This window comes from Phyllostomus hastatus, unplaced genomic scaffold, assembly GCF_019186645.2.
Source record: "Phyllostomus hastatus isolate PE091 unplaced genomic scaffold, TTU_PhHast_1.1 phas_contig_209, whole genome shotgun sequence".
NCBI classification, from domain to species: domain Eukaryota; kingdom Metazoa; phylum Chordata; class Mammalia; order Chiroptera; family Phyllostomidae; genus Phyllostomus; species Phyllostomus hastatus.
This window is the reverse complement of record NW_025333735.1, coordinates 22,590,685-22,614,428: the sequence shown is the minus strand read 5'-3', so window position 1 is coordinate 22,614,428 and position 23,744 is coordinate 22,590,685. Positions and strand designations below refer to the sequence as shown.

The 23,744-nt window shown below is 42.1% G+C and overlaps 1 protein-coding gene across 6 annotated transcripts in view; it reads left to right on the top strand.

Moving 5' to 3' along the window:
- The window catches only part of PATJ (PATJ crumbs cell polarity complex component), a 327,386-nt gene extending 306,493 nt beyond the window's left edge, over positions 1–20,893 (top strand). For 5 of the 6 annotated variants that reach the window (XM_045835301.1, XM_045835303.1, XM_045835300.1 and 2 more), the window contains 3 exons: positions 10,946–11,052; positions 14,291–14,414; positions 18,499–20,893. In XM_045835301.1, coding sequence (XP_045691257.1) covers positions 10,946–11,052; positions 14,291–14,414; positions 18,499–18,645 — 378 coding nt within the window. In that variant the 3' untranslated portion in view covers positions 18,646–20,893. The remainder of the gene's footprint in view (positions 1–10,945; positions 11,053–14,290; positions 14,415–18,498) is intronic. The other variant, XM_045835304.1, reaches the window with a different exon arrangement.
- The last annotated feature ends 2,851 nt before the right edge of the window (positions 20,894–23,744 follow it).

The following is a 23,744-nucleotide window of genomic DNA, read 5'->3' as shown; positions in this document are numbered from 1 at the left end:
AATAGAAGTAAAAACATGATTTTTTAGAAATATGGAAGCAGTTACCAGAAGAAACAGCTAAAAGTGTTGATAATAATTATTTGTAGGGAGTGACAATTAGTAATTAGGGAAGAGGGAAGAAGAGGACTTCATTAAATACTGTATGATCATTTCTATTTTTATTTATTATTATTTCTTTTTGGAGAGAGGGGAAGGGAGACAAAGGCAGGGGGAGAGAAACATTGATGTGAGAGAAAAACACCAATCAGTTGTCTCTCACACACCCCAGCTGGGTACCTAGCTTGCAACCCAGGCATGTGCCCTCACGGGGAGTCAAACCAGCAAACTGCCTGTTTGTGGGACAGCACCCAACCCACGAAGCCACACCAGTCAGGGCTGTTTTTTAAATTATACATGAATAGATTTGATTGTCTAAGTTGAAATAAAAAAGAATACATTGCTGGAAATTGTCAGAATTATAGTGATTTTAGTATATCTAAAGAAACAAAGAAAACAAGTAGACCTTAAAAATAATATAAAAGTTAATGCAAGTTTGGCAAGCTAAATTCTCATCTCCTGGAATAAGGAGCCAATCGATACCATCAAGATGATACATTTTTAAATTGGCTTGTCAGCATATTATTTAGATTACACCTCTAGGGTTAAAAAAGGAAGTTCAGTGTGTCTCTAGGGAGTAAGAGTGTTGAATTTTTTATCATGCCCTGTTAAATTTTTTATCATGCACATACAAAAAGAAATAACCTGGAAAAATAAAATAGAAAAAGAACCAGGAGTCAAAAACACAGTTCCTAGACACTAAGGGAGAAAAGAATTTCAAGAATAGCACACTTACCAGTGAGGCAAATGTAAATAAAACCTCAGAAAAGTCACTCCAACTGGCAGATACATCACTGGCAATCTTTAAAATAATTGAGTTCCTTTCTTTTAGAGTTGGTGGCAAGTCAGTAGAGAGCAAGGGAGTAATTGGGAGCAAAGGAGATAGAAGAAAAGGTAGGGATGATGTTACCCCTGGAAAGGAAATCTTACAGGGGAGTTTGAGTCTGATGGCTTCTCTTTTAGGACATCATTTTCTAAGAGTGAGTAAAGAAAAGATTGTGGTATTTGAGAGAAGTGCTTCTCAGACTTTACCATGCTCTGGAATCACCTTGGTGGTTTATCAATCACGATTGCTAGGTCCCACCCCCAGAGGTTCTGATTCCATAGAAGTGGGGTGGGATCCAAGAATGTGCATTTATAATAAGCTCCCGGGTATTGCTGATGCTGCTCGTTTGGAGACCAGCCTGAGGCCCACTAGAGTAGCGCATTCTTTAGGATGAGCAAAGATTTGCACATATTTTTCTCTATGCCTGGAATACCCATTTCACCACACCCTCATCCCTTTTTTTTTTCTCATCCCATCTTTTTTAAGATTTTACTTATTTTTAGAGAGAGGGGAAGGGAAGGAGAAAGAGGGGGAGAGAAACATCAATCATTTGCCTCTCATGCCTTCCAACCAGGGACCTGGCCTGCAACCCAGGCATGTACCTTGACCAGGAATCGAACCGGTGACGCTTTGAATTTGTGGGACCATGCCCAACCCACTGAACCACAGCGGTCAGGGCTCTCATCCCATCTTTTTAAATCTTGGGAAATCTTTTGTTCAGAAACTCTTCATCTAAAAACAGGGAGAGTCTGGGTGTGAGTGCCCCTGAAGGCCATGAATTCATCTAAAGTGGGGACAGTGTCTGCCTCCAGCAGAGGGCCGCACCCAGAGCAGTTGCCTGGTACATATTGGTTGCATTGAGTAGGTTGCTGAGCTGTGCTGATCAAGTTGAAGGACGTGAACTAAGAGAGAACAAATCAGCACAGTTATCAATTAGGTGCAGACAAATTCCAGTAGAGAAGAAGGATGGATTGATTGGGCTGGGAATTGTAAAGGTGTGTGGTACTGTGTGTAGGAAGAGCACATAAAGGCACATGTGAGCATCATTAAAGGAGTGGTTTGTGAATAGTTCTTAACCTTGGTTACACAACAAAATCATTGATTCCATCATTGGCTCCTGGGTCTCGCCACAGTGATTTAATTGGTCTGGGATATGGCAGGGACATCAGGATATTTTAAAACTTCCCGGGTGATTCTAATAGGTAGCCAGGGGTAAGATTTATGGGGTTCATGATGGATAAAAAGCTAAGTGATGCCAGGAAGGGGGGTGATCAGCTCCAGGAAGGGCACAAAGAGCTAAGGATTTGAAAGTTGAAATGAAGGCCTAGTGGAAGTTATGCAGGACACGCAGGCATTAGGGTTAGAAGTTGTGCCTGATGTCCTCTAAGGAGGGGTCATAGCTCCTGTGAGGATCAAATGAGATGGAATGTTTAATACAAACAGTGGACTGCAAGTGGTAAGCATTAACTAAGGGGTATTTTATTACTTGCTCTATAATCACGCAGATCTGAAGTCAGGGGATGCTAAAACCCCTTCTAAAGTCCTGGAAGTGGAGTGGTTTTCCAGGTGACAACTGATTGTGGTATTTGAGAGAAGTGCTTCTCAGACCTTACCATGCTCTGGAATCACCTTGGTGGCTTGTTAATCACTATTGCTAGGTCCCACCCCTGGAGGTGCCACTAGATGGCGATTTGCCCCATTTTATTTGACAACACATTTGGCATTTCAGACCACTATGCAATCTTTTTATTGATTTTTTTATTGATCTTTTCAGGGAGAGAGGGAGGGAGGGAAAGAGAGAGAAACATCGATTTGTTGTTCCACTCACTGATGCACTCACTGGTTGTTTCTTCTATGTGCCCTGACTGGGGATGGAACCTGCAACCTTGCTGCATGGGTATGATGCTCTAACCAACTGAGCTACCCAGCCAGGGCCAAACAAGTATATTTTTATTTTTATTAATTCATTTTTGTTAATCCTCACCCAAGGACATACTTATTGATTCTAGAGAGAGGGGAAGAGAGGGAGAGGAAGAGAAACATCAATGTGAGGGAGAAATATCGATCAGTTACCTCTTGTACTTTCCCAGACTGGGGACCGAACCTGCACCCTAGGCATGTGCCCTGACTGGGAATCGAACCCATGACCCTTCAGACTATAGGATGATGCTCCAACCAACTGAACCACAACAGCCAGGATGGGACAAGTATATTTTTAAAACAGACACATTAAAATCAATATATTCTGATGTCACTAGAATCAGTGTGACTAGATTCTAAATAAAAACTTTAAGCAAATGTGCTTCTACCTCATTAAATTACACCAAATGCCAGGCATGGGACAAGGCAAGCTTTTTTTTTTTTTTGCTTTTTTTTTTTTATAAGATTTGTATGTATTTAGTTTTAGAGAGAGGGGAAGAAAGGGAGAAAAAAAAGGAGAGAAACATCAATGTGTGGAGAGATACATCAATCAGATGCCTCCCACATGCCCCCAACTGGGGACCTGGCTCACAACCCAGGCATGTCCCCTAACTGAGAATCAAACTGGGGACTTTTAGGTTCACAGGCTGGTGCTCAATCCACTGAGCCACACCAGCCAGGGCTAGGGAAGCTTTTCTTGATTGTTTTTCTGTAATGTGCCCATCTTGAGATGCCTCCTTTCTCAGGAATCACTTAACTGGACAGCCTTCCTGTCTTTTTTCAGCATGTCTGTACTCTGGATCCAGGCTGGGTGTGAGTGCTGTGTGTATTTTTATACTGGCAGATTTAAGTCCCAACAAATGTAAAGGCCGACCATATTCCTTGATAGCAGGGACGTCAAGCTCAGTTGTACCAGGGGCCAGATCAGCCTCGCAGTTGCCTTCAGAGGGCTGAATGTAATTTCAACTCCTTAACAGTTAAGGAGTAATTACTTTTACACAGTTCTAAAATTATTTCGGCCCTTTGAAGGCAACCATGAGGCTGTGGCCCCCGGTGAAAATGAGTTTGACACCCCTGCTTTACACGCTCAGCAGCTGTGGAAAGTTCAAAGTAAAGAGGTTGAGCTTTTGTGCATTATAGTATTGTAGTTACCTGGAGAATATTTTGACTTCTCAATTCTCCAAAACATAATCCCCCAAACCTGTCTCTAAGGAAAGGTAGCCATCCTGTGGTTTGTGCAATAAAGACCTGGCTGTGTTACTCCGTTAGAAGTTCTATCAAATGTATATTGTTTTAATATAGAACATGCAGTCCTGATTGAGTTCAGCTTTCCTTGTAGCCTAAATTATTAAGTGCTGCAAGGAGCCAAGGCACCAGAGAGAGTCATTATCAGAATAAATACCTTCCTACCAGTAAAGCAGTTTGAGGAGGAGACAAAATTTAAGAAGGAAATGAATATTGAAGAGAAAACCCTCTTGGAGGGGGAAGCAGAGAGAGAGGGGCAGGTGCAGTTGGAGGGGAAATGCAGAGTGAGGAGGAATTACATGCTTAATGCTTCTTTCTCTTTCATGAATTCAAAGGTCTCTGCATGTTCCTTAGGCTCAGAGGAAAAGGCTTCTTCCCCATCTTTCATTTCACAAGTCACCCCCTCCTCAGGTACAGGGATTACCTCCTTCTCTTCTTCAGGTCTGTTACCTCCCTCTCCTTAAATGTTTGATCATAATAAGTTTGGGGAGGATGTAAGGAAAGAAAGTACTTTTTTTAAAGATTTTACTTATTTATTTTTAGAGAGGGGAAGGGAGGGAAGAAGAGAGGGAGAGAAGCGTCAATATGCAGCTGCCCCTCATACGCCCCCCACTGGGGACCCAGCCCACAACCTGGGCACGTGCCCCGACCACGAAACTCACCAGCAACCCTTTGGTTCGCAGGCCCTAGCTCGATACACCGAGCCACACCAGCCAGGGCAGAAAGTACTTTTGAAACTGGAAAAGCTGGTGTTTGTGCTGCTTGTCACCTACCAGACCCAAGAAGCAGAGATAGATATTGAATCTTTACGGGCGCTTTATTCAGATGGTTGGTGATGGGTTTATACCCTAATAGACCATCTTAAATTCCATTTTTAAATGGCCCTTTTTATAAGGAGAACAAAGTGTAGGTAAGGGGTTTGGAATTCAGGGAAAAGTTAATAGGATTGAAAAACTGCAGTATTCTCACCCTGGGCGGTGGTCGTTAGCTGTGTCCTGGGCAGCGGGCATCTCACCCTGGAGCACAGTGGCTCAGATACCACCTTGATTGCTTGCAGTCCTCCCAGGCACAAAGCTGGAACTGCTGTGGTCTCCTGGAGTCAGGGTGGGTGGCACCTTCAGTTCCTGGACTAACAGCTTTTACATGCTTTGATTACTAAGCTTATTAGTTATTACTTAAAGTAAAATTTTCCAACTTTCGAGTCCCCCATCACTTTCATTAAATGCCTGGTGAAAGTTTGAACTGGACCAACCACTTGGCAACTTAGGAAGATCTAGTCAGTTCAGAATGAGCACACCCACCACCTGGCAGTTCCCTATCTGGTGATCTACCTTGAGGAACCACTTCCAAGACGTCTATAGCAGCACTAACTGCAACAATAGGAGGAACATAAAGACCCACAGATTGTGAGCTAGATGGTTTTGCAGAGTGACTAGGAAGCAGGGAGGATACTGCCACCTCTCCAGGTCCCCAGGGAGGAGGATGAGAGGAAAGCAGGTTGCTGATCTGTAAAACGCCAGACCATAGGCCACCGATCTTAAGAGTTGAAGCTGGCCCTAGCTGGGTCCAAGGACACCAGACACCATGGCTCTCGAACCACACACTCATGCTACACAGACCAACTGCCCATTGTCTCAGGACCCAGAGCCTCCCTGCCTCACACAGGAATGCCATCCTTCCCCTGTCCTCCCTCCACTGTGAATGGCGTGTTCGCATCCGCCCCCCACACTGGCTGATGTCAGCTGCAGGCCTGCTGCCGTGGAATGCAGGGGGCACGTCGGCTTTCCCTCGGTTTCCTCATCTCCCATCTCTGTCCTCAGAACCTGCCACAGAAGTTTGTATCCAGAAATTCAAGATTTCCTTTTTTTCCCCCAAAAATGAGTAAAATTTTCATCAGCCTGTTTGCCTTCCCCTACTTCAGAACGAACGAACAGACCTCTCCTAGCCTTACCTCCATGCTGTTCAGTCCCAGGCATTGGTGGGGCAAGAGCAAGCCCTTCAGACACAGGGCTGAGTCAACGTTCATAGACCACATCTCCTTGAACTTGCACACCCTTCCAGACCAGTTTATCCCCTCTCACGTCAGCCCAGCCCTAAGGCTGGAAAGTCATCTGGGGGTGATAGGTGTGTGCTCTCCTTATCTTCTTGCAAAAGCCTGGCTGTCAGTGAAAACCCCTCACAGTGCCCACTCGGCCCCCTGGGTTCTACTCCTACAAGACAGGCATGGACCTGGGTAGCTCCTAGGATCCTAGGTGGATCTCTAGGATTTAATATTATCAATGGCTGGGAGGCCTTTTTTATTTCAGGGTTCTGGACTAAGCAAGAGGCCTTTATGTTTTGGAGGGATGTGAGTTTTTCTGCAAGATGATGTTGAAGTGTTTTTATATTTTCTAGCTAGGTTTTAAAGATAAAACAACTTTTACCCAAATAGAACTGTGACTTTGGTTTCATAAGTTATATGGCTGAATTCATGGACTCGTGAAATTATATTCTCTTTCTAAAAGTTAAAGGGCTCTCCTCCTGGAGCCTCTATGGGGTGTGTGTCTGCCACACCCAAGCCCTCTCCCTGTAGTGTCAGGGAGTGGGGATGAGGTCTGCCTGCTGCCAGCCGCACGCCATGCTGGTCTCCTGCTCTGTTTGCGTCTGCCGTCCGACTACCTCTCTGCCGCTCTTCCTCCCCAGCTCCACGTCCAGACCCTGAACTCTGTGTCCTCCCACCAGGCCACCTGCCTCACAGTGCTGTGATTAAGAGCGCAGGATTCCAGAGTGAAATGGCATGGGTCCGCAACCAGCCTTCACTCCTTAACTGATGTTGGAAAGTTACTTAACCTCTCTGCTCCAGGGTCTTGTGTCTGTAATATGGGAATGATGGTACCTACCTCTCGAGGCGCTCCAAAGGATGCGTAGCATAAAGTGTTCAGCTTAGTAGTGGTGCTGTTACATACTGAATAAACAAGAAATGAGCACGTTGCCAGCAGACCTTGGCTTTTGAAGGTACTTTAGCAAGAAACAGTATCTTGCTTCCTTCCTCAACCCCATACTAGATGGTGTGTTTCTTGGTCAGCTGAGAGCGCACGTCCAAATTCCCACCAAGTCTAGGAATCCCCTTTGCCACATCCCAGATTGATAGATTTTTTAACTTTATTTGAGTGCTTGCTTCGGCGAGGTGCTAATGTGGCATTCCATTCTGTAACTGCCTTAATTGTTATTTTTTTTTCCTTCTTAAAAGGACCCAAAACCAGTATCCTTGTCACCTCTATCAGTCTCACTCTGTTCTGTGGAAATTCAGAAAAGTGAATGTCATAATCCCTGTTCCTTAGGAAAGTTTTAGATTCATTCATTCACTCCACAGATGCTCTAGGTAAGTGTGCGCCGGGCACATTAACATTGAGAAGCAGCCCTTCGTGAATCCTGTGATCAGGTGGGAAAGAGAGTCACGCGAGTATGCATCACAATTTGTGAGAAATACTTCAAGAGTGGTATGGAGAGAAAAACAGGAGAAACTGCTTTCAACATGTGTGGCCAAAGAAGGCTTGTCGTATAAGGGGAGTGACTTTCAAGCTGACACCAGGCCAAGCTGGTTGGGGGGAAGGAGTGGGCTGGGGGCTGGATTTCAGGCAGACAGAACCGTGCAGCTGGGTGGATGGGAAGCAGATAGATGGGATTAGACAGATAGGCCAGGGGAGGATCTTTGTGTATATAATTAGGGGGTGAATTTTGTTCCAAGTACTAAGAGAGACCACTGAAAGGTTTTAAGCAGAGGAATGACATTATCTACTTTATACTTAAAAAGATAAATGGCTCTTGTAAGGAAGAAAGATGGGAAGAGAATGAGTGGGCATTCCAGTTAAAAGGCAGCTGATAATGATGAATTGAGTTTGGATGGTCACCGCATCCTGAATTAGAGATGGAAAGGAAACAGATGTGAGAAGTATTTTGGAGGGCGACTGCAGAGGACTTGGTGGCAGATTACACATCAGGTGAGAGATGCTCAGAGAGTAGCACCTGTACGGTTAGCATCCTAGCTGTGTTTCCTGTCAGACAGTCTCCAGCCAGCAGTCAAGTATTTTCAATATTATAACTAGTGGGTTTCTAATTAGTCAGCCAGAGGTGCCATCCACTAAAATGTGGGAAACTAGAGAAAAAAATGAACTGAAGGGATTCGATTGTTGGATGGAGTTTGGATTTAGTTGTGTTAATTTTAATAAGCCCTTGAGAGACTAAAAATGCAGATGTTAAGTTGGCAATTGGATATAATGATCAGCCTGGTAATTGTCAGCACGTTGTTGGCATTTAAAGCTCTGGGAGCATGGATGCTGTCACCTAGACCCTGAGTGTGCAAGTGGGAAGGGGGCCTGGGACGGAGCCACAAGGGGCAGGAGAAGCAGCAAAGACTGGAAAACTGGGCAAAGCCAGAGAATGTGGGACAGCGATGGTTAGGCCAGGTGATGGGACTGGAAGCTGGAATGGAGTGGGTTTATGAAGATGGTGTAGCTTAAGAGTAAATAAGATTGCCCTGACCAGTGTAGCTCAATTGGTTGGGCGTCATCCCTCTAACCAAAACATTGCTGGTTCAGTTCCCAGTCAAGACACATACCTGGGTTGCGGACCAGGTCCCCAGTTGGGGGCATGCACGAGGCAACCAATAGGTGTTCCTCTTGCACACTGATGTTTCTCTCCCTCTCTTTCTTCCTCCCTTCCCCTCTCTTTAAAACATAAATAAATAAAATCTTTATTTTTTTAAAGAGGAGATAAGATTACAGAGGTTGCATGCAAAGACAACTCCAAAACACTTGCTGTGGGACAAGTGGAGGAGCTCTTGTGATCACGAAGAGTCTGTCGTTTCCTCTGTGTTTCTTATTCTAAATATTCCCACAATTCTTTTAGTCAGTCTTTATATGATGATGTCTCCAGAAGATCCTGTAACTCGCATTTAGCCATGTTCTCCCCCAGAGTAGGATGCTTCCCCCAAAATGCGTTCCGATCCAGCTGGGGCCAGGGTTGCCCTGTCACCTGCTTTCCTTCTAAATATTAACAGATTCAAATAAGCTTACAGATTGAGGCAGCCGTGCCCTCTGTTGGTTTATTCTGGAACTGCAATCAAATCAAGCTCCTTTGCACTGCTGTCAGGCTAAGTCCCTTCACTCCGTACCTGTGCACTGAGAATTGTAACCTAGAAAAAGAACCATTGATCAGACGCAGGAGTAGCCCAAGAGCTCTTGAGAAGATGCTCCAACAACTCCTTGAGGTGGAAAACAACTCCAGGCTAAGAAGACAACACAGGCTTTTATGATTCCCTTCGACAGATGAGGAAGCTGAAACTCTGCATCGGCATCATTTAAGTGGGAGAAACTGAACACCAGAGCTCTTTTCTGTGTCCTGCTATGTGTGGGCTGTCAGAGCTATCCCATATTCCTTCTGAATGCTTTGCAATGGTTTTTTCTGGATAGAAATACAAAGTGAATGTTTAAATGTTATCCTACTATACTTTTAGGACCATCTAAAAGGCAAATCATAGAGATTTCTTTCATTCACTTAATACAATGTACGCTGGACACTGTTTTTCATAATGGTGATACAGTAGTAAACAAAACAGACAAACTTCCTGTGCACACATTCTAATATGAAGCAATAGATGACAGAGAAGGTAAAATATACTCACAGTGCATTAGATAGTAATGGAGGTAAGAAGGAAGCAAAGCCGGGAAGGAAGATAGGAAATGTTGGGCCAGGAAGTTGGTGTGGAGGTTTTAGTTCAAGTGGTCAGGGAAGGTGACTTTGGAGGAAAGACCTGAAGGAAGTGGAGCTGGCCACACCGACCCTGGATGCAGAGCACTCCAGGCAGAAGGCACAGCAGTTGCAAAGCACTGAGATGGAAATGACTCTGGCATATTAGAGAAACAGCAAGGAGGCCAGTGTGGCTGGATCAGAGGGAACTCAGAGGAGAATGTTAGGAGATGAGGGCAGAGATGTAACTGGGCAGAAGAACTTCAGCAAGTGATCTGTGAGAGAAACATTGGTGGGTTGCCTCTTGCACACCACCAGCTGGGGACCTGGCCCACAACCCAGGCATGTGCCCTGACCAAGAATCAAACTGGTGACCTTTTGGTTCACAGGCCTGTGCCTAATCCCCTAAGCCACACCAGCAGGGCAATCTGCTGTATTTTAACAGGACCATTCTATCTGCTATACACTTGGAGACCAGTGAGAAAGCTATTGTAAAACTCCAGGCAATAGAAATTTTGTAGGAGGACCAATAGAATGGTATGAGGATTGCATGTGGGTTTTGAAAGAAAGAGCAATCAAGGATGACACCAAGGTGTTTGCTGAAACTGAAAGAATGAGGTTGCAGCTACCTGAGATGAGGAAGGCCATGGGAACAAGTGGAGGAGGCAGGGGCTCGGTGTGGGACAGTTTAGGTTTGAGATACCTGCTGAACATCGCATTAGGAACGTCAAGTTGGTGAAGATGTATAGACATGCAGTTAACTAAAGGTGGTGGTACTGGAGATGCAGACTCAGGAAGTACCATTCACAGATGGCATTTAAACTGATGAGATGATGAAGGAGATGTGTTTAGATGGAAAAGATAAGAAGCTCAAGGACTGAGCCCTTCAGCACTCTGACAGTTAGAGGTCTTTGAAGGAATGAACAAAGGTAGAAAGGAAACTTGATGAGGGCCGTGCTATGGAAACCAAATGAAGAAAACAGTTTGAGAGGAAGAGGGTAATCCATTGTGTCAAATGCTGCAGACAGGTTGAATGCGACGAGGACTGAGAACTGACCACTGGGTACCCTATGGTTTCTCTAACTCTCCCCTGACTTATAATGGGTTGTCTTCTTCTAACTCTTCCCCCAGGTTGTAGCAGATACCAATATAAACGCCATAGCAACTCAGCTTGGAAATTTGTCTACAGGCTACCACCTTGGTTCACCCACTGCTGAACACCATCCAGAAGACACAGAGTGAGTGTCCTAGATGCCGAGTGCATGGAAGGCGGGGGGCGGGGGGGGGGGGTGGACAAAGCTCAGTGAGACCTTTTCCAGACTCCAGAGCATACTCTAAAAAAGAGGGAAAAGTGCAACATTACTTCTCTAATTCATAGAAATGCTCTGAGAAAGCACCAGGGTTTCCCTATTTTTCACAAAGCTTTGTTCCACTGTGTAAGTTCGGAACCGACTGTCATTGCAGGACTAACAGACCCTGCGGTGGTCGCCTTGCCACGGCGCCTGTGCCTTCTCCCCTCCAAAACCACAGCTTTACAGCCCAGGTGTGCCCTGCTTTTGTGTGCAAGGAGCCAGGTTTTTCCTCAGTTTTCTAAGCAAAATCTTGTAATACTTGCTGACGTCCCTCATTAAAACCAGTCATTGCAGTGAAAGTTGCTCATTAAAGCAGTGTTTTTCAAACTAGAATGTACATAAAAATAATCTAAAGAGCATATTTTAAAATGCTAATTTCCTTGGCCTGGTCTCAGAGATTCTGAGTAGGTGGTCTACAGTGGGTTCTCCAGGGAGCATTTGCTCCCTACTGGCAGAGGACCCATACTTTGAGAAAGTCTGCCTAAAGCAATTCCTCTCAGCACCACCAGTGCCTGGTCCCTAGTAGGTGCTCAGTAAATGTTTGTTGACTGATCTGAATGGTTTATTAGAAGGAGCTGGTGATCACAGCCATTCTCAACTTTTTCCTGGAATGTCATCAACTTAAATGACATCTTTGCTTTTTTTTTTTTGAATTTTTATAAAAGTTTATTTGAGCCAAACTGATGACATTCCTGGAAATAAGATCTTAGATGCTCCTGAATTTTTCTTGAGGGAAACATATTAAACTAAGCTTATTTTACTATCTTCTTATTATGAAAATAATAAATGCATGCTTTTAAAATATGACAAATACATGAATGTATAACATTACCAAATTAAAATGACCCTTTCCTTCAAAAAAAAATTAGGATTCTTATAGGAAAAGTGATATACATTTAGCATTTTTTTGATGTGCCCACTTTTTTAAATGATTCCACAACTGTACAGCTCCTGAGAAGCTGAAAACCATTAATTAACAATAATTTAAATCACTTACAATCCAACCACTGTTTACATTTGGGGATTTTTTTTTACTCTCTTCTACACAAAAATTAAAACTAATTGGAAATGTGAGATAAATGGAGACAGACTCCACCTGATGCTTCCCACTGAGGAGTGGAGCTCTGTTCCTCCCCCACTGCCACCCCGTACCTCCCCCACCCCTGACCCCGCCCCTGAAAGAGGTCTCTAATTATGAATAGGCACAATTATGAAGGTCTCTAATGATTTGGTGGCCCCAGGGGCTATTTCTAAAACAATGGCTTTGGACATCTAGGGGACTTTCAGTATCCTCAGGAATGAGGGCCTTTGAAGGAGGAAACATAAATCAAGTTCACATCTAGCCAGTGGGTTACTACTGAGACTACTTGTAAGGTCACAAAATGATGAAAGGTAGAGCCTTATTTGTGACGTCATTACCATTCGGCCATAGAGATAATTCATCATTATTTCAACAGATACTTATCGAGTGCCTTGCTAAGACTACACACTGCACAAGTGCGGGGTCCCAAGGAATCAAACCTAGAAACATAGGTGAAGGCTTGCCCCAGTCCTTACAGAACTGCCAGAGAACAGGAAAAACAAACCCAAATCTATGGTCATAAAGGAGTAGATAGTTCTAGGAGAGCTAAGTTCAATGAGAGAGATAAGTAAGCCCAGGGTCCCGGGGACCATGGAGGAGGGGCATAACTCAGTCAGGGAGTGTGGTTGGAGGCAATAACACTGCGGCTGAGTTTTAAAGTAATTGGGAAAAGCAGGATTGGCATTCAAAACAGTCAACAATTCATACGTTAGAGACATTGAACAATTACCATGGATGCCAGCTATAAGCAACCAGTAAGTACACCAACAAAGAGGTGGTATCGGTGTGAACCAGCTGAAGATCAAGCCTAAAATGAGCCAGGAAAAATTGAGGAGGAGGAGAGGGAAGAATATTCTAGCCAGAAAGAACAGCATATTCAAAAGGTACTTATGTCCCAGTTTTGCAAACTTGTCTAAATCTGTGAATGGCTCAGTTGACATCACATGCACGTCAACTCAGACCTGCATGCTGCCGGCACACAGCGTGAGCCTCTCGCTGCAAATGCAGCGGCAAAGTCTGGGAGACCGGAGTCCCTGCAGGTCTTTATCCCTGGGACGACCACATTTTGGAATAAGAAGCTGGTATTAGTTAAGCTTAGATTTACCTACTTGAGCCTGCATAAGTAATTTGATGTTTACCCATGTTGTTTCTGAGAGAGATGACTTCCACACTGAGCAAAGCTTTGAAAATCTAAATGGCACATTTGAAACAAATTGTCTTTATCCATTTTGCTTTACCTTGGGTTCTCTTTTCTCTCCCGGATTTCAGTTCTCATTTACATAGTCATGATCCTGAGTTTGTGACGGGCACTGAGCCTAGCGCTAGGAGTACTCAGATGATTAAGGCTTAAGGAGTTCAAGGTCCAGTAGAGGAGAAAGATGCTGAAGTAACCACAATACACTATAACGAGGCCATAATGGGCATTGGGACCTGGTGCAAAGGAAGCACCGAGAAGATGTGGCTAACTCTCCTAGGGGAGTCGTGGAGGCATCGCAGTGGGGGCAGCTTTGGAAGCATGAGTCTCTGCCTGAGATGGGAGTGGTGGAGCAGGAGTGGGAGGGTGTTCAAGCAGAAGAAGAACAGATTTACTGAGCCACCAGGCCACTGTCTCCTGTTCAGGGCACAGGTCCGCCTGCAGGCTGGCGGTCAGCACTAAGCTAAGCTAACGCCCCACCTCTCTAGTGCCCAGCGTATTCTTTCTGGTTGTAAAGACAGTTCCATTCAGATTTAAATAGTCCACTTAAGAGTTTAAGACTAAGCATATAGGAGGATGTTTTGACAATTTCAGCATCATGACTTTATTTTTAAATAAAAAACAGTGGGTTTTATAAAAGAGAAACCCCTAAACATCAAGGCCATTGGTGATTACTCCAACATAACATGGGAAATTTTTAAATGTTTCTAGATTGCTCTCTGATAGTTTGATTTGACCTTAATAGCTTCGCAGTATGAAAGTCTCTCTCAAATCTGTGTTCTTCCATGAAAATGAAATTCCTTCTCGATATCTATTCTGGAATTAAACAGCATGCATTGTGTTTTCAGAACACCTCCACCTAAGATTATTACTTTGGAGAAAGGCTCTGAAGGATTGGGGTTTAGTATTGTAGGGGGTTATGGAAGTCCCCATGGAGACCTGCCAATTTATGTCAAGACTATATTTGCAAAGGTATTTTTTCCTTTTTTACTGTACTTTTTTACTTTTTTTTAATTGAACCTAGGTGAGACTTTTTTTAAGTGCTTTGGTTTATTTTGGGCTATACCTGGATATGTACATGTATGCTTATTTTATTTGAATCTTATAGGAAATTCCCATACCAGACGAGTGAAAGAAAAGTTCTTTTATAATAGTGGAGTCAATTTTCTGTGGACCCTATTACAAAAGTAGATGCCAGTAGATTTTAGAAAGTGTCCTATTTCAGCAACACAATATCAGGAGCAGTGCCACACTCTTTGGAAGGTGGCCTTGGAAGTATTGCTGTGGGCTAGAACAAAGATTTGGCTTTCTCCTTTAAGAAAAGGTAGCAGACACGAGAGGGCCACACAGCACGAAGCTCTGTAAAAGCCTCGGACCAGCACAGCGTTAACAGCTGCCTGTCACCAAAATCCTCAGGACACTTGAGCCTAAGGTGGTTTCTCTCTCTCAATACTCTGCCAAGTACTTGCAGGATCCACCCAAAAAGTTAGACTAAGACGAGTTAATACTCCTTCTCAGGAATTAAATATTCCAGTGTGTCCTGCTGAGCACGCAGGTCATGGTGTGCATGCTTCCAGATGGCTCGTAGATAAGTTACTTTGAACTTCTTTGGGATTTTTTAAGTTGGAATTTAATTTTACTATAAATTTTTAAAATCTCTGAAAAGCACTTAGTATTGACATTACAATTTTATTCTTCATTGGTTTTATCACAGTTATTTGTTTATTGATTAATTTGCTTGCTTTCTTTAGCGTTATTTTCCTAAAGAAATAAAGATCTTCAAAAGAAGATAGGTGATTTATCTTTCTAGAAAGCTATACTATACACTAAAGATAAGTTCACTTTTACCTGTGCATATCTCATCACCTGTAAATTGGGCCTAACCATGACCTGACCTAATCCTTAAGTCATTTGATATTTGCTTTGGGACCCACTAGGCACCTGCAGATGTTCTCACGTGTTTCCATCTTGCTAAGGTGCCTATTAAGAAGTCATGTGGTTCCTAAACACCATTGACTTGGTGACAGGCAAATTAGAAATATTCTAGACAACAGTGCTGCCCCAGTCTGATCATTCCCAAGGAGGATAAGCCACCTACAGGCTCTCCTTTCCTGAGACACCACCAGAAGTAGTAGTGATGATAATGCCTCTTTTGAGGCATTATTGTACTTTGCTCTTAAGAGCGCCAGCTATGTAGATGAGGATAGTGGAAAGGCTGCAAGGTCAGCCCTCAACTTTTAGCAAGTTGAGCCTTTGCCTCTGAAAAGCTCCTCCAGAATGTTATAATCACCAGCTCACTTCATAACTGTAAGTAGATCAACTGTGGTCCAGAGAGAGGACTGGTTGGCTTCTAAGGTTTTTTGACCCCGCCCAGAGTTCAGCAGGCTGCACCTGCTGCACCTGCCTACACGTGCCCATGGACTGGTGGGGCCAGAGCCAGGCAGCTTTTGTCAGGTCACCAGAGCCTGCAGCTGAGAGCGAAATGGGCATGCATTGCTGGTGGGATTTTGAAAAGAAATAACCATCAAATCAGAGTGGGACAAGAGTAGTGGGAATAATGAATGAAGCTCAAACAAAATGCTCTTTCCAAAGGTCTACATTGAAAGTGATCATTTAGGAAGCACTTATGTAGGTTATAGCATAGCGGTAAATATTGAATATCCTTGGTATGCTTTATTTTTTAAGGAATGGACCTTTTTTGTAAAGTAAGGCACACCTGAAAATGAAAAGCTCTGAATTTAAAAAAAAGACAAAATTCTAAAGCCCTAGGTAATGGCCTACTTAGTTCATTTCATCTCAAAAAAAGAATATTCCAAGGCAAGTAATTATTATTATTATTAAAATAGTTCCATAGAGTTTTCTATAAGATTTCATTTGATGACTTTTTCTTTTTTTTATTTGTTAGAGTGAACCAATATATCCAAATTTAAAGTTTTCTGAAAAGAATCATAAACAAAAAATGGGCAAAGGAGTTTTATAATACTGAACATGTATTCTTAAAAATGTTTGTCTCTTTAGGATCTTAGATGTCCACAGAGAGTGACTTTTTTGGTGTCCTAAGCCTCATTTAGTAATTCTCTTACTCAACTAAGAAATTGATCTGGCCCATCAGGATCTTTCTCCCCTCTAGAACTGTGAAGCATCACAGGCACCAGATATACAGGGTTTGCAAGACTTGGTCACTCTGGTCAAGAGCCTTCAGGACCTTCCATTTTCTTTCAGGTGTTTGGCTGGAAACCTCCAAATAAAAGCCAGCTCTAGGTCTTAGTCCCTTCAGCAGCCAGATCTTGCCATAAGCAAAAAGACATGGACCCAAAGACTCTGACAGCCCTGAAGATTTAGGGAGCAGTTTTTCAGAGCCTGTGCAACAGGAAAGCATGAGTTTGATCATCACTGGAGTTTCATTTTATTAAACTACCACCCTTATGTAGCAAATACCATGTGCCATATATTCAATCTTTAGAACAGGTGAGAGGTAGAGAGTAGATGCCTATTTTACAGCTCAGGGCAGGCTAAGTGAGCAAGCTGGGGCATAGCAAGAGGGGGGAAAGCCACATTTCCAGACCAGATGGAGGGCTCTCTGTGAGCCTCTGTTCTCTTTCTTCCCTGATCAATCCACAGCTGCCACACTGGTTAGGTAGGAGAGGAGGTACAAGTCAGTGGTAATTATCTAGTCAGCCTAGCAATACCTGAAATAGTGTACAAGTCCTAGAAAGTTGAAAAAATCATCCTTTTTCACATTACTGAAAATGAAAATTTGAAGAGCTTAACATGCCTTTTAAAAAAGGAGTTATGCAAGTATCTGAGGTTTGCTGAAGCCTTTAAATCTCAGCATGTAAAATTTAATAAAGTCGAGTGAGCCCAGTAACTCTGATTTTATTCACTAACTTGTTTAATCCTGTCTTTAGTGAAGTTAACACACTTTCTTAAAAGAACAAAAAAAAGATTTGACTGAAGTTGCAAGTTGTTTAATTTTGCTCCACCCCCGCCCCCCAGTACAAGCCTGGCTTTGAGTATTCTTTATTATAGCTTTATTCAGAAATTCTACCCTTTTCACAGTTTTGAAATTCTAGATAATTCACCCACCACCTCAGGACCTCCACACTACTCTTAGACACAGGTCTCTGCACCATTAACGCCTCTTAGCTCAGCCTCTGCCTGAGTCCCTCAGGTGCTGGGTGCCTGCGGGCCCTTACCAGCTTCCCCAGTAGTTCAGCATCATTCAGAGGAACCTTATGGCACTATCTTTCCAGGGATTTTCATTTATCCCAACAGATAGGGAAAGCCTCCTCCTATAAAACATTTTCCAGGTCTGTTCTTTCCTTGCCCACCCGAAATATCACAGCATTTTTAGACACTCAGTTTTGGGATGAAAAAAAGCCCAAGTTGCACTTGCTCTGTGCCATTTTGAGAAGCCGTGCATGACTGGGTATATAATGAAAGTAGTCATCTAGAGACCTATTTAGATGATCCAAGATAAATAAAGTTGAAGATTTTGAATATGATATTACAACATTTTAGAGATGCCACACTTTTGTTTCTTTCTATATAGAACAGCTTTATTGAGAGGTAATCCCATGCCATATAACTCACCCATTTAGAGGCTGCACTTACTTTTGACAGAGCACCACGATGCTGATAGGTTAATAATGCAGTGGGAACCCTATACATATGATGATGAATAAGGCTAATACCAGATTCAGTTCTGCCTTCATTTGTGTATTACATAGTCATGAACATGACATGATATGACATTGAAATTCCATTTAGCACTGAATATTGAAATAAGGTCCTAGTTGTAATAAAAGAAATACTAATGTCATTACATTTCTACTATTAAGTTATTTAAACAACGCATAGTTTTAGTTACTATTCAATGATTGTTCCAGTAACATTTTACATTTTTCTTAATTTTCTTTATCTAAAAGCATTACCTAAACATAACTTTAATTGGTAGATTTTAAAGTTACTCTTTATATATGCACACCATACTATTAATATTGTGGAATGTTAGTTGCCTTACCCTGGATTGAACTGGACTGTTTCTCATTTGTAGGGAGCAGCTGCAGATGATGGCCGACTGAAGCGCGGTGATCAAATTTTAGCTGTTAATGGCGAGTCTCTAGAAGGTGTTACTCATGAGCAAGCTGTGGCCATTCTGAAACGCCAGAGAGGGACTGTAGTCTTTACTGTGCTGTCGTGAGCCTCGGAAACTGATCACGAGATATATTTTGTAGAATGTCCATAGGAAGATGCAGCTCTGAGAGAGGAGGAAAAGCAACCTCAACTAAAATCCACCTTCACTCTTACTCTCTCATCCTCTCTGCTCAGAAGAGATGGCTGAGGTTCCACATGAATTTCCCACATCAACAGTCAGCGCCCTAATGTTTCCCAGCGTCTGTCACCTCTGGGTGAGGTCGAATGAGTCTTATCTGCTTTGCATTTAACATCAATGTTTATCAACTAGTAGTAACTGGTTCTGATTATACTTGCTGAAACTGAAGTTAACAACCACTCATTCCTTATGCCCTTCTCTCCTCATCCCTACTCAAATGGAGGCTTAACAGAACCTCAGATCTCGTCTGATGAACAGAAACAAATGTTAAGCAACTGTCATCTCATTCACGATTTACTTATGCTAATTGTCTCTTCAAATACACCAGAAAACATTAACAGTATAATTAATTTACCAGTGATCCCCATGATGAAATACCAAAATCTCCTACGGGAAATTACTGTGCTGTCTTCTGTATGACTTACAGTCAAATAAGTCTCAAATTCATTCTCTAAATAGATCTTTACAAGTTAATCATTGGTGATTATGATGAGTCAATTTGCAGACTATAATCTAAAAATTCCAAAAGACTTTCCAGTTATTTTCTTAGCTACATAAATGCACACCACCTAGCAAAAACACCTTATTCTCAACAGGAACAATTAGTATCCATGTTCTGAATTCTAAAAATGCTAAATCATGTTCGAGTCTGGGAAGTTCATCTGGAGTTAAGGGCATCTCAGTAAGCAGGTATCATGCCCACCCCTTGGTTTTCAGACCAGGAGATGGAACCCCCAAAACCACACTGCAGAGATCAGTAAGTTTTGCGTCAAGTCAGACACAGTCTAGGTGGCCTTGGCCTTGTGGAACATGGAATGACAAATTTGAGTAGCCTTCGCCTTGGCCCCATACTGGTCGGCCTAGCCACACATCTATGTTCCTAGACTGTAGGGACCTGGATGGAACAAAGCATTTAGCCACAAAGTAACTGAACAAATAAACTGAATCTAGGAATCAATGATGAGTTCTTAACTAATGTTTCCTGATCTCCAGGGAGCCTCCCATTACTGTAGTCGTGCATGCTAAGAAAGCAACTACAGCCAAAAATGCAAGAATACCTTTAAGGGTGCTTAGGGTCATTCTTATTCAGGTATTAGAAGGAAAAAAAGGGGAGGTGCTTATCAGCAGCTGTTTTAAGCTTCTTCTGTTAAAAAAAAATACACCATGAGGATGAGTATCGGGATCATTACTGGAAATAGTTGGCATTATTTAATGAAAACACAATGCTGCAAATCGTTCACAGTAATTATTAAAATGTAATGGACTCTAATTTAAAATATTATTTAATAAATATAGATTTTCATTGAGAATTATCTTTGAGTAGATATAATCACAAAGTGCATTAACTCTTGTTGGAATATTTTGTGGCTATTCCAAAGTATAGAGTGCCTAAATTTTATGTTGAAAATATCTTCGTGACTGATATTAAATCACACACAGCTTTTGAGATTTCTAAGATATCCAAGATATGTGGTATTGTTAGGACCCTGTCTTTCAGTGCATGAGAAGCTGTCACCCTCTGAACAATCTGTGTTCATTGTATCTGCAAGAACACCTCAGGCATCCAAGAAAAATGAAACCCAAATAAAACTTGAAAATGCACCTTAAAATTATATATATACACACACATACACACCTTTGAAATGTGATTCTGCTTGATTTTGATGGAATGGCCATTAAATACACATTTTGAAATAATACATTGTTGTTGTGTGTCTTTACACATTGTCCTTCTAGGTCATGTTATTCACCACCTGTTGATAAAGGAATTGTGATGCTTTATACTCCTCGCAGCAGTAAATTGACAGAACTGGTGCTTCTCACAACTGGTCCTGTCTCTGCTTGCATGACTAATAAAATAGTTGCCTTGCCAAAAACACTTTTTTGCATCAGAACTTATGTCAAGCTAAGAGGATATGAAGATGGGAACTTATAAAAGAATTGTTCTCACAGCCACAGATACTGTTTTGGCTTCGTCATTCAGGCCATTTATATACAGTAATAACATCACTATTTAGAGTTAGCATGAGAGGAAAGTAAATTAGGAAAAGTGAAACTGCTGAATGTTTGTATGTACAAAATGTTAATATTTTAAATAAATGTAGTTGCCTAAGGAGCGAATGGAGTCTTATTATATATGAAAAAAGTTTAATTTCCATATCTGATTTTGTTTTTTTCTTCAGCCACTTTGTTCCATAATAGGAAAAGAAATTCAAGTTTTTTACAGAGTTTTTAGTGTCCTATTAAATCGGAGGTCCATTACTAGCTGTCCCATTTATTAATTGCCAGGTATGATGTCAGGCGTCAGAACAGATGCTTTACAAAGGAGCCAGTACAGGAGGTCAGAGGGTGAGTCTTGGCATCACACTGACTAAGTCTGAATCCTAACTGACTGGCCATGTGACCCTATTCAAGTGATTTAAGTACCCATTGCTTTAGTTTCTCACTTAGAAAGGATTGGGACAGGGAAGGGGGCTGTTCCAAGCACTATAATGAGCAAAATCCAAGTAGAACCCTTTAGTACAGTGCTTGGCTCATAATAAGTACTACATAAATAAACACTAGCAATAAACTTTTTATCCCATTAATGGAGGTGGCCTGAAATTAGACATTTATGCTGACAATTTGTGGTTTCAATCAGTAATGACCTTTAAAATATTTTTTTGCAGGTGGCTTAGCTCTGAACTATTGCCCCCAAATCAGAAAGCAGAACATGTTAACTGACTGTAATGGTGTGGGGTTGAGGAAATATAGCTCGTGCTAGGGAAAGTCACAGCAGAATTGAAACTGGCGCCTCCCTCATCAGCCATGCTGGGGGGGTGGCGGGGCAGGGGGTAACTCCAGCTCCATAGGCCTGCCTCCCACCTTCAGGATCAGGCAAGGCACTTCATTGAGTTGGCTAAAAAGTTCATTTGGATTTTTTGTTTTTTCCATAAGATGGTTTTAGTGGCGCTTAGTTGTCTTTAACTTCATTCAAAACAATTCTGTTAGACTGTATGTAGCAGCTGTCATATCAGCATGCACTTAAAAAAAAAACAAATTAGCGAATTTTTGTGTAGCCATTTTAATATTGAGGATGAAGAAAATATGCAACATTTTTAGCATATTATTTTTTATCATTTCAAGAGATATAAAAACGTAACTGAAGTGGAAAAAAAGATTTGTACAGAGTATGGAGAAGGTTCTGTAAATGATCAAACATGTCAAAAGTGTTTTGCAAAGTTTCATGCTGGAGATTTCTCACTGGACTTTGCTCCATGGTGGGGTAGACCAGTGGAGGTTGATAGCAATCAAATTGAGACATTAATCAAGAACCATCAATGTTCTACCACACGGGAGATGGCCGACATACTGAAAATATCCAAATCAATAAAGTTATTGGTGAAAATGAAAAATGTGTTTTATTTTATGGAAAAAACTATATGAACTCTTTGGCCAACTCAATACTATCAACCCTCTGGAACTTTAACCTAGTATGCACCTTAATTCCAGGAATTTGGAATTGCAAACTGCTGAGTGGTTTTTTTCTTTCTAATTCCTGCCACATTCCCCTTTTTCACACCCTTTGTTGTCAGAGAGGCCAGCCTCCTCCCATCAGACAAAGCTTTTTTGAAAACAGACATTAGGTCAGATTCATCTTTATGTTAATTCCATCCAGTAAAGTTTTCAAATACTGTATGTCCCATCTTTAGAATTTTTACTTGAGTCTTTTTTTATACATACTCCAGCTCCTTCCATGTTCCTGTTTCCCTTCATAGCTGGAGTCAGCAAACTTGGCGTGAAGAACCAGATAATAAACATTTTAGGCTTTGCAGGCCTTTGCAATCTTTGTCACAACTATTTAGCTTTGCCATTGGAGCATGGGAGCAGCCAGAGGCAATACATAAATGCATGAGCTTGGCTGTGTTCCAATAAAACTTTACAAACACAGGCAGGGAATAAATTTGGCCCACAGGGTGTACCCTACCCCTGGTTTATATACTAAGGCTCATGGTAGTTTACTATCTGCTCTAGTATCCCATCTTTAATATTGATGGGGCTGCTTCTATTGATTGATTTATCTTTTCTAATTATGGATATGTCTTATTTTTCTGCTTTGCATGTTTGATCATTTTTTATTAGCTGCCAGGCACTGTAAAGTTTACATTGTTGGGTGGTGGATTCTGTTGTACTCTCTCTCTCTTTTTTTTTTTTTTTGCATAAAAGAGAAACATCAATACATTGTTACACTTATTCATGCATTCACCAGTTGATTCTTGCACACTCCCTGACTGGGGGATCAAACCCACAATCCTGGCGTATGGAGACAACTCTCGAACCAACTGAGCTACCTGGCCAGGGATGTTGTATTCCTTTAAATAGCAGTAGACTATTTTTGCATGTCATTAAGTTACTTGTAATTAGTTTGACCCTTTCAAGCAAGACTTGAACGGATCTTGATCAAAAATAATCTTGCTTGAAAAGACCAAACCAGTGGCAAGTAACAGGAGGGTCTAATGCAGCCTTTAGTTTAGAGCTAATTTTTTCCACTATTAAGGTATTATTTTGAGAATTCTCCCCAATGCCTAAATATCATGAGGTCTTCCTACTGTGACAAGTAGAGACTATTCACAGCCCAGTCTGAACTCCAGGTGGTTCTTTACTGCCCTGAAGGAGTTACCTCTCATGCATGTGCAGATTAATATTCCAACCAAGACGGACGGGAACCCCTCCCTGGGCTTTGGCCTCTCTCCTCTACTGACGGAGTCTGGTTGGTCCCTCTTCTGGAGCGCTGGCCTGGACACTGCCCTGGCAGTAAGTGGGGGCAATTGTAGACTCACTTTATTTCCCTTCTTTTGTGGGTCAAAATAATGAGGTGCCTGTTTTGTCTGAAAACTGCTGTTTTCATATGTCCATTTTTCTAATTGTTCACTACGGAAGAAGGGCAATTCCCATAGCACTTAATCCTTTATGAACCAAAGCAAAAG